This window comes from Colossoma macropomum, unplaced genomic scaffold (assembly GCF_904425465.1).
Source record: "Colossoma macropomum unplaced genomic scaffold, Colossoma_macropomum, whole genome shotgun sequence".
Lineage (NCBI taxonomy): Eukaryota > Metazoa > Chordata > Actinopteri > Characiformes > Serrasalmidae > Colossoma > Colossoma macropomum.
The window spans coordinates 4,108,128-4,121,656 of NW_023494799.1; the positions used below are offsets into that span (position 1 = coordinate 4,108,128).

Consider the following 13,529-nt stretch of genomic DNA (forward strand, 5'->3'; position numbering starts at 1 on the left):
ACCTATTATTTATCCGTTATAAGTGAGTCTTAGTTAAAATTCTTTTTGCAAGGGAACTGTAAGCACCATAAATGACTTATTACACAGTCACAGTGCAGTAAAAACACATTTAATGTAAAACGTTTTTAATGTATATTTCATTTCAATGCACAGTGGTAAGCTTACAAAAATATCTTAATCACAGATTTACAAATACATAAAATCCCAAGAATGTTCCACTCCAGCTGCCTCCAGTTCACATAAGGTACTGCATTTCTTTTACAAAATTGCGTATGTGACGTATTGCATATCACTGTTGTTGGAAGAAAACCTTGTATCTCCAAAATGGTAACTTTATAGGAGAAGAAAAAAAAACTACTTTTAATGTAAGTCAATGGAACCAAAGTCTTTTCCAAGTCATTTTGGTCCATTTCTTTGGACAAACAAAGTAAAGGGTAACAGACATTTTCAAATTATCAAAAACTGAAAAACACCAAAAATGGAGATACGAGGTTTTCTTCCGACAGCAGTGATATGACCTGCAACTAGAAACTGGAGTACAAAACACCATTAGTTTGCATCACATGGGATCAAGGGTGATGTATGTATCCCATATGCCAAAAAGAGGCTGCTTATACAGCTTGTTCCCATGATTGTGTATCTGTGTACTTCATATGTAGTGATATTCCCTCATCTCCTGCAAAACCTCTTCCAAAGCGTCCTTCATGGTCAGCTTGGGTGATCTGTTACAGCGGATGAACTGAGAAAGAAAGGCTTAGTTGAGGAAACCAATATTGTAACACCAAGACAATTATATGAAAAGTACACTAGCTTTGTGGATTTGGAGACCTCTCTGGTGGAAATGTGTAATTGCACACAACATGCAGAACATTTTGTAAAGTATAAGCTGATTTTGCATTTGAGACCTAAACATCAAGCCAGACCTTCTTTTTGAGTCTGTGTGTGTGACTTAAAGACATACATGGTGTGATTATTTTAGGCTTTAGAGGGCGACTCAAAGCAGCGCACACTCACCATATTTTAGCCTGTTTTTATTCTCCTGATTCACTAACGCTAATTATTTGAATTATAACTAAATTCTACATGGTGCAGCTTTAATATTAACATAAATGATGAACCTAATGTCAATTTGTTTTTTGATGTTGCACTAATACCACACTGGTATCTTTGCAACATACTGGCACTTAAAAACAGCATCAGTATTGGCAGTAGAGAATACTGATACCATTTAAGCAATTTTCTGATGTGCGTCAGTAGATCCGTAACTGAAGCAAGTTTTTGCTACAAAACCATTAAAATGTGACATTATCTGACCAGCGAATGCAATTCAGTCACGCTTAATATGTTTTATTTGTGAGACAGAACAATGTTTATACCAAAATAAAATTTATAACAGGTTGAAAAGGATTTATAGGCACCTATTGAGTCGTTATGTTAGTGTTAGGATCGGTATCTGTATTGGAAGGGAAAAAGAGGCATCAGTCCATCCCTAGAAATAACTTTTAGAGTATTAAATGTCTGCTGCATGTTCTGCACATCCTCACTGTCAGAACAAAACCGTGTGTCTCTGAAATAATAACTTTACAGGAAAAAGAATGTTAAATGATTTTATTTTATTTTGGAATATAATATAATATCCATTTATCACAAAATATTTACATGAAAAAAAGCTTTCATTAAAAAAAAATAAAACACAAGCTTAACAAGACAACAGTTTTAATATGACAGTGATGATTTACACCGATCAGGCATAACATTATGACCACCTCCTTGTTTCTACGCTCATTGTCCATTTTATCAGCTCCACTTACTATATAGGTGCACTTTGTAGATCTACAGTTACAGACTGTAGTCCATCTGTTTCTCTGCATACTTTGTTAGCCCCCTTTTACCCTGTTCTTCAGTGGTCAGGACCCCCATGGACCCTCACAGAGCAGGTACTATTTGGGTGGTGGATCATTCTCAGCACTGCAGTAACACTGATGTGGTGGTGGTGTGTTAGTGTGTGTTGTGCTGGTACGAGTGGATCAGACACAGCAGTGCTGCTGGAGTTTTTAAACACTGTGTCCACTCACTGTCCACTCTATTAGACACTCCTACCTTGTCAGTCCATCTTGTAGATGTAAAGTCAGACGATAGCTCATCTGCTGCTGCACAGTTTGTGTTGGTCATCCTCTAGTGCTTCGTCAGTGGTCACAGGACGCTGTTGGCGGGATATTTTTGGTTGGTGGACGATTCTCAGTCCAGCAGTGACACTGAGGTGTTTAAAAACTCCAGCAGCACTGCTGTGTCTGATTCACTCAGACCAGCACAACACACACTAATACACCACCACCACATCAGTGTTACTGCAGTGCTGAGAATGATCCACCACCCAAATAGTACCTGCTCTGTGAGGGTCCATGGGGGTCCTGACCACTGGAGAACAGGGTAAAAGGGGGCTAACAAAGTATCAGAGAAACAGATGGACTACAGTCTGTAACTGTAGAACTACAAAGTGCACCTATATAGTAAGTGGAGCTGATAAAATGGACATTGAGCATAGAAACAAGGAGGTGGTCATAATATTATGCCTGATTGTATATAGATAAAGGTCTCTTTATAGATGTACTACTGAAACTGAAACATTTATCGTCTATTACAGATTACACTCGGAAGAACAAAAAAAAGGTACTATAATTCAGAAAAGCAAAAAGAGGCACCCCAGTGTTTCCAAAAAGATTCTTTTTTTTTTACCTCTTTGGCTTCCTCCAGTGTGGTGTATCTATAGTCAGCAGGCCCCAGGGACTCCACCATAGCCTGGTGCAGATGTCTGCTGGACTCAATGAAGCTCCTGGTCAGTGCTAGCTGCTGTCTCAGCATGTCATTCAGAGCAAACACAGCAGGGCTGTATGCAGATAGCGCTGTGGGACGCGAGGACACAGATGTTCAGCCTTCAGCTTGGGAAGTACCACAGTGATGACTGCTGAATTTAAATGAATAAAACAGCCACATTCTTCCAAAGCTGTAACTGACCTGGTTAGAATGCTCACAACTTCTAACAGTGCCTTACAGTCTTATCACATAAAGCAGAAGTAACGTCAATGATTAGTGGCATCTGACAGAAAAACCTGCTGTACTACCCTCTTAAAAAGATGGTTCTTCAAGGGTTCTTTAGAAAAGAAAATAGTTCTATATAGAACCATTAACATTCAAAGATCACTTTGTAGGATTAAAGTTTTCACTTATAAGCTTTTATGTATAAATGAGTGTCCTGGTCACATCTGTCTCCACCCATAAACACACCCAAAACAGACCACTGAGGCATTCTTTTTGATGGATATGAAAATGTCTTGTGAACACAGTCTAAATTACAATGACCATGAGGCGTTTTGCATCTAAAAATGTTGAAGGATTACTTTAATAAATATAAAGTAGTTTAGGCTTTCTTACCTTCCACTGCCTCTGCGCTGATTGTGTGGCTAGCCACAGGAGTTGGATCCACATAGGACATCCCTACTGACGGACCCAGTACAGCTTGCCCTACAGGAGGAACAATCATGGTCCACTTTTCACTTACAGTCCAGTCTTGACTGTGCTTATATTGCACTGAGCTGTGTGAAATGTCTAGTGAAATACACAGAGTTGCCAGTTTGTTAGACCACTTGGACCACTTACTGCACACTGCATCTGACAGACCTATATCAGTGGCCCTGACTAATGTGGAAATACTACATTGGTGTCACTGCTGCGCTGAGAATGGGCCACCTAAAATAATATCTGGTCAGTTTTGCTCCTTTTCCACTGACGGACAGGGTAGAGGGCTTCAGTCTGTAACTGTACACCTACAAAGTGAACCTGTATGGCAGGAGTTTCTGATAAAATGGCCAACAAGTGTAGGCAAAAAGCAGTAAACTGGCATCTCAGTGTATTATAAATACTATTTCTATTATTAGCATAAGTCAACTAAAGCAGAACAATTAAAGACCCACCAGTGGACCATGTGTAGGTCAGTCCATCTCTTTGCGTCTGCACCGTAGCGTCCTTCACAGGCCGTCTGGTGCTCAGCCTCCGTGGCTCACTTTGAGTAATGGTAGCATCGCTTGAGTCAGAACTTGAGCAAGAGCTTCTGCTGCGGCTTAAAGAAGACCCAGACCTACGATAACGGGCGCTTGTTGACTTCGACGGCTCTTCTGTGAGAGTGAGGTCATCATCAGAGTGCAAATCGCCTGAGCGAGACTGAGCCTCAGTAGCTATGGAGGAATGTTTATCTCCAGCTGAGAAATGCTCAGAAATCTCATTAGCACTCAGAGCTGTGTCAGTCTGGATCTCACTCTCAAAGTCACTCTCATACTCTGCTGGAGCCTCTTCAGGTTTGCGCCTGTCTTTATGCGAGATTTCGTTGGCCGAGGAAATGCTGAGCTCTCTAAATCCAGAGGGACTTTCTTCAGTCTGTATAAACACAAGCATATACACAGATCAGACATAACATTATGACCACCTCCTTTTTTCTACACTCATTGTCCATTTTATCAGCTCCACTTACTATATAGGTGCACTTTGTAGTTCTACAGTTACAGACTGTAGTCCATCTGTTTCTCTGTGTACTTTGTTAGCCCCCTTTTACCCTGTTCTTCAGTGATCAGGACCCCCATGGACCCTCACAGAGCAGGTACTATTTGGGTGGTGGGTCATTCTCAGCACTGCAGTAACACTGACGTGGTGGGGGTGTGTTAGTGTGTGTTGCGCTGGTCTGAGTGGATCAGACACAGCAGTGCTACTGGAGTTTTTGAACACTGTGTCCACTCACTGTCCACTCTATTAGACACTCCTACCTTGTCAGTCCGCCTTGTAGATGTAAAGTCAGAGACGATAGCTCATCTGCTGCTGCACAGTTTGTGTTGGTCATCCTCTAGTCCTTCATCAGTGGTCACAGGATGCTGCCCACAGGACGCTGTTGGCTGGATAATTTTGGTTGGTGGACTATTCAGTCCAGCAGTGACACTGTGTTTAAAAACTCCAGCAGCACTGCTGTGTCTGATCCACTCAGACCAGCACAACACACACTAACACACCACCACCACGTCAGTGTTATTGCAGTGCTGAGAATGATCCACCACCCAAATAGTACCTGCTCTGTGAGGGTCCATGGGGGTCCTGATCACTGAAGAACAGGGTAAAAGGGGGCTAACAAAGTATGCAGAGAAACAGATGGACTACAGTCTGTAACTGTAGAACTACAAAGTGCACCTATAATAAGTGGAGCTGATAAAATGGACAGTGAGCGCAGAAACAAGTAGGTGGTCATAATGTTATGCCTGGTCGGTGTATCTTGTCTTACTTTTGTTTAAATAAAGGTGAATTAAAAAATAAAGTGATTTTATGTATTTCACATACTGTCTGAAGTTCTTTGGAATTAAAGTTTGTAAATCGTTCTTAATAATTCATAAATACATACCATTTTTAGAAAACTGTCCACCTTTTCTTTTGATAACTCAGCTGTACCAAGGGTAACTGGGGCCAGGTCATCCAACGTCATGACATTTAATTTGAAATCTATAGGGGAATGCAAAGATTTTAGAAAATGCTACAGACAAACAATAAACATTACAGACGTTCAGTCCTAAATACTCTGCAACGTTTTGTAATTCATGCTCTAACACAGGCCCTGATTTAACTAGTGAGGGACTAGATATAATTAGCTGAGAATAACAGACGTGTAAAGCTCAGTTCTTACCATCTGATACTGCGCTTCGCTCACTCAGTGTGTCGTCATCTTTAGACGCAACTGGGAAAAGCTCCTCCTGTGACCTGATCTCACTGTGGCCCGAGGCTGAGTTCAGGGACAGCGGAGTGACCACAGCCCTCCGAGAGCCAGACCTGCTGGCTGGGAGGACTTTAGGAGACGAAGGTGGAGAAGGAGAGACACTTTGATGGCGTTGCGCTGTGAATGCTGACGAAACATGCGCTTTTTCTTTGTGCTGTTCGGCAGACGGGACAGACGAGCTGGACACATTTACACTGCTTTTCATAAAAGTCTGGGAATAAGAGACATAAAGAAATAATGAGAACAGATGAGATTTTATCATCAGTACATATTCTGTTGCTGTCATAACAAAATCTCTTATCAAAATGGTTAAAAAATCCTAACTTTAAAGTATGTGAAAGGGAAATACCACTGATTTTCAAAATTTCAGCACAGTTCTGTCATTGTCATTCCGAGTGCTTTTGTGTGAAATGGTGCATAGTAGAGAAATTTACAGACTCTGATTCCTTTACAGTGGTGGTGATAGGAACCAGGGGTTGCGATGTCTACAACACAAATATAGCCATTTTATTTCCTACTCAAAACTACCAGTGAATCTACACGTGTCTTCTGAGTTTCATATGTAATGTTGATGATGGTGAAATTGTGTTTTTTGGGTTATTTATTTGTCTAACAGCACCCTGCATGTACCTCTCGAGAAAAAAAGACGTATTTTAGGCCAAAAACTTATATTAAACTATTAATATAATAGTATAAATTATAAGTATAAATTAATACTTCAGGCATCAATTAGTGTAGTTATAACCAATTCTTGTAATAGCTTTGTAAACTTTTTTAATTTTAATTTTCTTTTCTCTTCTTTTCACCATGATGGACATTTTGGGCATTTGGGGTGTGGTGTAAAGCATGCCACCAATGGACTCTGGAGCAGTGGAAACGTATTCTGTGGAGTAACGAATCACGCTTCTCTATCTGACAGTCTGATGGACGAGTCTGGGTTTGGCAAATGCCAGGAGAACATTACCTGCCTGACTGCACTGTGCCAGCTATACAGTTTGGTGGAGGAGGGATGATGATATGGGGCTGTTTTTCAGGGGTTGGTCTAGAACCCTTAGTTCCAGTGAAGGGAAATCTTAATGCTTCAGCACCAAGACATTTTGGACAGTTGTACACTTCCAATTTTGTGTGAACAGTTTGGGGAAGAACCTCTTCTGTTCCAGCATGACTGAGCCCCAGTGCACAAAGCAGCTCCATAAAGTCATGACTGGGTGAGTTTGGTGTGGAAGAACTTGCCTGGCCCTCACAGAGCCCTGACCTCAACCCCATCAAACACCTTTGGGGTGAACTACAACAGAGATTGTGAGCCAGACCCTCTCGTCCAACATCAGTGTCTGACCTCACAAATGCTCTTCTGGATGAATGGGCAAAAATTCCCACAGACACACTAACATCTTGTAGAAGCTTCCCAGAAGAGTGGAAGCTGTTACAGCTGCAAAGGGGGACCAACTCCATATTAATGCCTATGGATTTAGAATGGGAGTCATAAAAGCTCCAGTAGGTGTAATGTGTAGGTGTCCCAATACTTCTGTCCATATGGTGTAGTTTGCTATTGCATAACAGCCATTTCCACCTTTAACTCCTAGAACTTGAATTTCATCTGACACAACTTGGTATAATTGATTTTTTTGTATCACTATGATCTGTAGAAACTCAACCAAGTGGGTAAACTATGTGTTGGACACTATCCCCTCATCAATGGCTCTGCTGCTGTCTTGCCAACAGTGAGAAACCACAGTCGACTTTAGAGAACCTGGATTTGTGCATCACAGCTGCTGTGAACAATTTCTGAGTCTGAGTAACTTTCTCTAGATTGCAGCATTTCACCTTAAACCACTCTGAATAAGTCTTCAGCACTGCCACAGTACCTTAGCAGACACCTGAGGACTCTGTCTCAGGACTCTGGTCAGGCTCGCATCTGGTGAGTCTAGCGATTCTCCCAGAAGTCTACGCATGTCCTCCTCGTCACTGTCTATGCGTTTTTCCACATTTGAAGCTACATGTGGAGGAGCCTTATTATAGCTGCCCACATGTGTGCTGTCACGGTCCTTCTGATCTGTAGGAGTGGACACTTTCTTTTTAAGGAAACGGCTACCAGCCATACTCAAGTCACTGCTAGACTGGACGGAAAGGCCCGGCTCCTGTGGCAGCGGCACATCAGGGCCAAGCTTTTTGCTCTTATGATTTCGCAAGCGGTCTTCAATTAACGCAAGCCTGCTTAGTGCCACACTTTGTGAGCTACGCTGAGGAATGAGCTTGAGGTCACTTGCATCAGCAGGAGTCCTGCTAGGGGCAGATAACTGTCTGTCTGCCGCAGCGCTGCTGGCAGACTTCTTCAGAAATCTACTTCCACCACCCATGCCAAACGGCTCTGCAAAATGTGGTGCCACTTTAGCAGGATCAGCAGGATGACTTTGGTCTTCACTGTCTGCATCTTCTGAGGAGAGGTCACTCAGTCCTTGTAAAGGGGTCTGTCCGGCTTGTAGCAAGTCTTTTCCAAAGTTTGCCTGAGGACATCAGAACATTTAATTAGGCAAGAACAGGCAAAATTAGAGCAACCCCAAAAAACGTATGTCTACACTCAACCTCTTATTCTCCAGGGTATATTTTGGTTTGTCCATCTATATTTACATGACCAAATCGTAAGGCAAATTATTCAGTGACTGCATGAAATAAGTGCAAATTTTTATTTATTTATTTATTTATTTTTTTGTGAAAGCTCCCCTCAAACTAACAGAAAATGTGTTTTATGATCACACATATTGCTATATGCTTACAATTTACTGCTGAAAGCCAAAAATCTTAGACGCTCTTTGTATTATTTTATAAAAAGAATTTTTACAGTGCAGATCACTGAAGAGACGCCATCTGTTTATAGTTTATAGCTCAGATTTGTGGAAAAATGATTTTCAGTAGACAAAAAACTTGTAAGTTCAGCTTCTTTTATTATAAGGGTTTAAAATTACATCACCCATCTATCTGACTGGAAAGAAGACAGTTACAGCTCTCATATGACCCCCACCTTTAGAACGTAGCTTATGAAATATGAAAGTTATGAAGAATATGACGAAGTGCGTTTTGGAACCACCGGTGCTTCCAATGAGTTTAAGAGGTTAAAAAAGATTTTTCAAGGGTTTGTTAGTGAAGAGAATGGCTGTATTTAGAACCATGAGTTCTACATACAACTATGTCATGCTTAAATGGTTCTTTGCACAGCGAAATGGTTCTTCAGACATACAGAACCTTTTTTGCAAATGGTTTTATATAAAACCAAAGAGGGTTCTTCTACTGATACGATGTCAAGCTTGTAACAATAGCAGAACCCTTTTTAGTGTTTTTCCCCTTTACTAAAGAACCCTTGAAGAACCATCTTTTTTAGGAGTCTAACTTACACTGCCCACATCTCTTTGTGTGTTTTTCTTCGGTGTCCCACTGTTGGTAACCCGCTGTCCAGACAGCTGTGCTTTAGCTCTTTCCAGAGCTGCACTGCGAAAACCTCCTCGATTCCACATCGCAGATGAAGTCCAAAATTAATGGCACCCCACTTAAGCTACATGCAGTGACAGTTACTGTGAATAGTAGTTAACCCATCTTAACCAAGTTAATACAGTGTTAACTAATTAACTGTCTCCAAACAACTAACGTTACCATCACTGATATCTCCGAGCTGCTTCTGCAGTCTCCCGTTCTAGATATCATAAGTTAGCTAGGCTAGATAGGTTAGCTCCTTGGCTAACTAGTGAAACCCATTGCATTTCCCTTTAACTGGCTAATGCTAATGCTAACGCTAAAGCTAACTAGTAAACACTGCTTGGAAGCGACGTTGTTTTGCGGGCGGTGAATCATTTGTGCTACTTAAATGTCATCATTGTGACCCAAACCTAAAATTACTATTGGTGTAAAACCTAAAACCGTTAAACTGCAATTAAAATGTAGATAATTCGGTCGCCATAACGACCAAAGCGTCCCGACAACGGAGTTCAGCAGCTCTCGCGTTGCCAGATTCCTGTAATCCTGCTTTGTTGTCAGTGCTACGGAAGCCCATTCTCTCCACTTCTAATAAAATAAAACATATCTACCATTAATTGTTTTTTTGTTCATTATTAAGTGAATTGCTATGCCATTATAAGTCATTCTAAGTCATTGCATAAGTCATTATTGTGAGATTTTGAGATGCTTTTTCAATATGTATATATATTATATATATATTTATCTCAAAAGAATAAAGCATCTCAAATTAATGAGACAGAATCTAAAATTAATAAGTATCACAAAATAATAACATAGTACCTCAAAGATCATGGCATAGCAATTCACATAAAAATGAACAAAATAATAATTAGGTGCTTTTTTAATTTTAAATGGAGGGAATGGGTTTCCGTACAATAAATGAAGATTTAAAGGTAACCTCTTGGTTGTTTTTCTACTGTATATACATAAGATATTCTATCCTTTTTTTTAACGAAATATTAATGCTGGAAAAACACTCTTTTTGTAACTCACGAGGAGTTTATTGGATTCACGGATGTCAATCTGGCAACACAGCTTGCACGTCTGCAACCGTATTCGGGCGCAGGGGGACTCTGCGTCGATATACGGTCGCTTTCTGGTACATTGACTCGACAATATTAATAAATATGTTACAAAAGATTAAAATAAATGATTTTTTTTTCAAGTGGATACCAGCATTTTGGCGTTTATTTACACGGGGGATTCGTACAGTTGAACGGTCCCCCGTAAACAGGCTGAATGGTTTGCGCCGCACCTGCGGTCTCCACAGTGGAGCACGTTGGATTTGAAAAACATACATAACGAGCTGATTTACAGGTCCAGGGTTACTGAGTGTCTTACGAGTCTGTGAGTCAATATCAATATAATGAGCCTTTGGTGTTCCCAGCATAGCCGTTTAGGTTTCATACAAACATCAAGTTTTACTCTAAATGATCGATCATTATAAATAAATAAGAATGGTAACCTTCACTTTACAACACATCACATTCTGTACATTTTATACTGTTTACTCAGATGTGGAGATGGGGAGGTGCTGCATGGTTCCCAGATAACAGCATATATCTGTCCACTGGCTTGATAAGGCTGGCACCCTGCTGACTGTTTGCCACTGCTGGTTCACCCTCGGACCACCCAGATTACTGTCCTGCATACAACCTCTAACCAGTTTTTAATCTCCTCAAACAGATTTTTAATGCCTAGAGACTTTTATTTTAGAAAATAAACTTTATTACAAACAACTGAGAGAAAAATAATCATGACTAGGCCTGATATAAAATGATTTTATAGGAAATGGTGTTTCTGACTCTGAGCTGGATTAAAATTACTTACTAAACTAATTTACAAAGTAAAACTAAAGAAAGGAAGGAAGGGAAAATCAGTAAGTGAGGGAAAAATGAGTGATGATAAGTGGAATTTTGTCTTGTTACTCTGCTTAAACACCGGTGGGCCACCCAGAAAATGCTGAGCAAAACGCCAGTGGACCAACAGCTTTGCCATTAGCGGGCCGACAGTGGTCCACTATCCTCTTGCCATCAGGGGTTAAGCTGAATAACCCTTTGAGGTGGTTAAATAACACAACCTTTTTTACTACTAAACTTTCTTAAAGTTTATTAATAATTTAGGCATTTTGGTTATCCATTTTGCCATTTTCATAAAAATGTCAAGCTATTTATGATGACACCTTTAAGAAAGTGACCTTTGATATGAGTAAGCTTAATATTGTTTTATCGTCAATGGACTGAACACACCTGCTTTATGTACAGTAACTATATGAATTCATTTAACATAATTTTTCCTAAATTGTCTCCATACTTAGCTTGGGTCAAGCCTAAGATGCCCAGCCTGTCGTGGTGAAATATCAAGTTAATTAAAATAATTAGAGAATATGAAAATATATATTTGAAACAAAACCAGATCATATTGAACATTTCAGCATGTCTGCAACTCAAACATGTGTTCATCAGATGCTAACTTAAGCTAAAACTGTCCACCCTATTGTCCATCTTACCATAACAGTGCGGACGTATGCATGATAGAGTGGACTCATACATGCCTTTTCTTTGTTGTTTTCTTGTCATTGTTGTTAAAAAAAAATAGTAGTTCCTATTAACTGTTAAACTATTCACGTTAAAAAAGGCAAAATGTTTTTGCAGGGTTTTAAAACAGGTTTATTCTGGTCAAAAAATCACCGAAAAAAGGGCACTAAAATAGTCAGAATGACCAAAACACAGACACATTCAGTCACTCCCACAAAGCCACTCCCCATATCTATAGCTTAGCTATTTATTATTATACAACAGTTAGTTCCGGCCACGCAAGCTGATTGGTTGAGAAGCGTTCTAATCGTACTGTTATTTCAACATAACATCACACTGTATCACTCCACTGAGACGCCGTTGTGTGACAGCGTTTTTACATCTTACTTTGCACAAACAGAAAATGGACACTTTTAAGATCACATTTGACCGACAGCCGATTTGGTCAGACTCTGAAGATGAGACAACACTAAATTCCCAAACTGTCATCACCACTGAGCAGCTTTTCAGTCGGCAGCTGAAACAGAAGCTGAACAACCTGGAATCAGCCAGAAATGAACTCAACACCATTCGCCAAACTAAATGGGCTGTAAGATGCTTTACAGACTGGCTGGAACAAAACAACATTAATACTGATCTGGCAAAAACTGACAAAACTGAGCTAAACTTGATATTGCGGCAGTTTTATGGCTCAGTCTGATTTGGTCAGACTCTGAAGATCAGACTACACGTTTGGCGAATGGTATTGGGTTCATTTCTGGCTGATTCCAGGTTGTTTAGCTGTTATTCTGTCACGGCTGCCGACTGAAAAGCTGCTCAGTGGTGATGACAGTTTGGGAATTTAGTGTAAGGAGCTGGAGAACGAACTGCCAGCTGGTACTCTGATGTAGCAACAAACTGCTTGTTAAGGAACTATAATTTGGTACTGCGAACATTAAAACATATTAAACGCCGCATTCACAGCCCAGTTTATTTATTTATTACTTGATTTATTTAATCGTTGTATAAAAGCAATAGAACACTCGAGGAGTGTGTTATCGACAATATTTCACGATAACACACTCCCTCTATTGCTTAATGAACACACTGTTTTTTTATCATATGTTTTTATTTTCAAGATAAAGCCCTAAAATAATAATATCAAATACAGGATACACTTAAAATTTATGGTTATTCAAGGGTTACTTAGTAAAGACAATGGTTCTATATAGAACCATGAACACTCACTCTTCACATCATGAAAGGGTTTTTCTGATTGATGGAGAAAGTGTTGCAGAACAGGATTCCACTACTCTTAGAAGCCAAAGAACGCTTTTTCGTACTATATAGAACCGTTTTTGCTCAGAGTGCATTGTTACGATGTTAAGCTTGTTACAATAGCAGAACCTTTTCAAAAAGGTTCAATATAGAACCATCTCCGGCACAATCTCCATCAGTCTGAAGAACACTTTCATGATGTGAAGTACCCTTTAAGCATGCAAGGGTTCTGTGACTGTTCATGGTTCTATATAGAACCATTTTCTTTACTAAAGAACCCTTGAAAAATCTTTTTTAAGAGTGCAGGCAAAAAAACAAGAAGCTTGACATGGTATCAAGAGCAGAACCATTTTTGGTGCTTTTAAAAATATACACAGTGGTGGACAGTAACGAAGTAAATGTAATTTGTTACCTTACTTAAG

At 40.0% G+C, this 13,529-nt stretch overlaps 1 protein-coding gene across 1 annotated transcript; it reads right to left on the reverse strand.

Moving 5' to 3' along the window:
* Positions 1–12: 12 nt before the first annotated feature.
* cunh19orf44 (chromosome unknown C19orf44 homolog) lies at positions 13–10,020 on the reverse strand. Its single transcript, XM_036586667.1, has 8 exons — positions 9,196–10,020; positions 7,672–8,310; positions 5,717–6,017; positions 5,438–5,535; positions 3,972–4,431; positions 3,433–3,522; positions 2,737–2,903; positions 13–739 (listed from the first exon to the last, which is right to left on the reverse strand). Exons 1-8 carry the CDS (start codon positions 9,313–9,315, stop codon positions 650–652), a joined length of 1,965 nt encoding a protein of 654 aa, XP_036442560.1. The 5' UTR covers positions 9,316–10,020; the 3' UTR covers positions 13–649.
* Between the last annotated feature and the right edge of the window lie 3,509 nt (positions 10,021–13,529).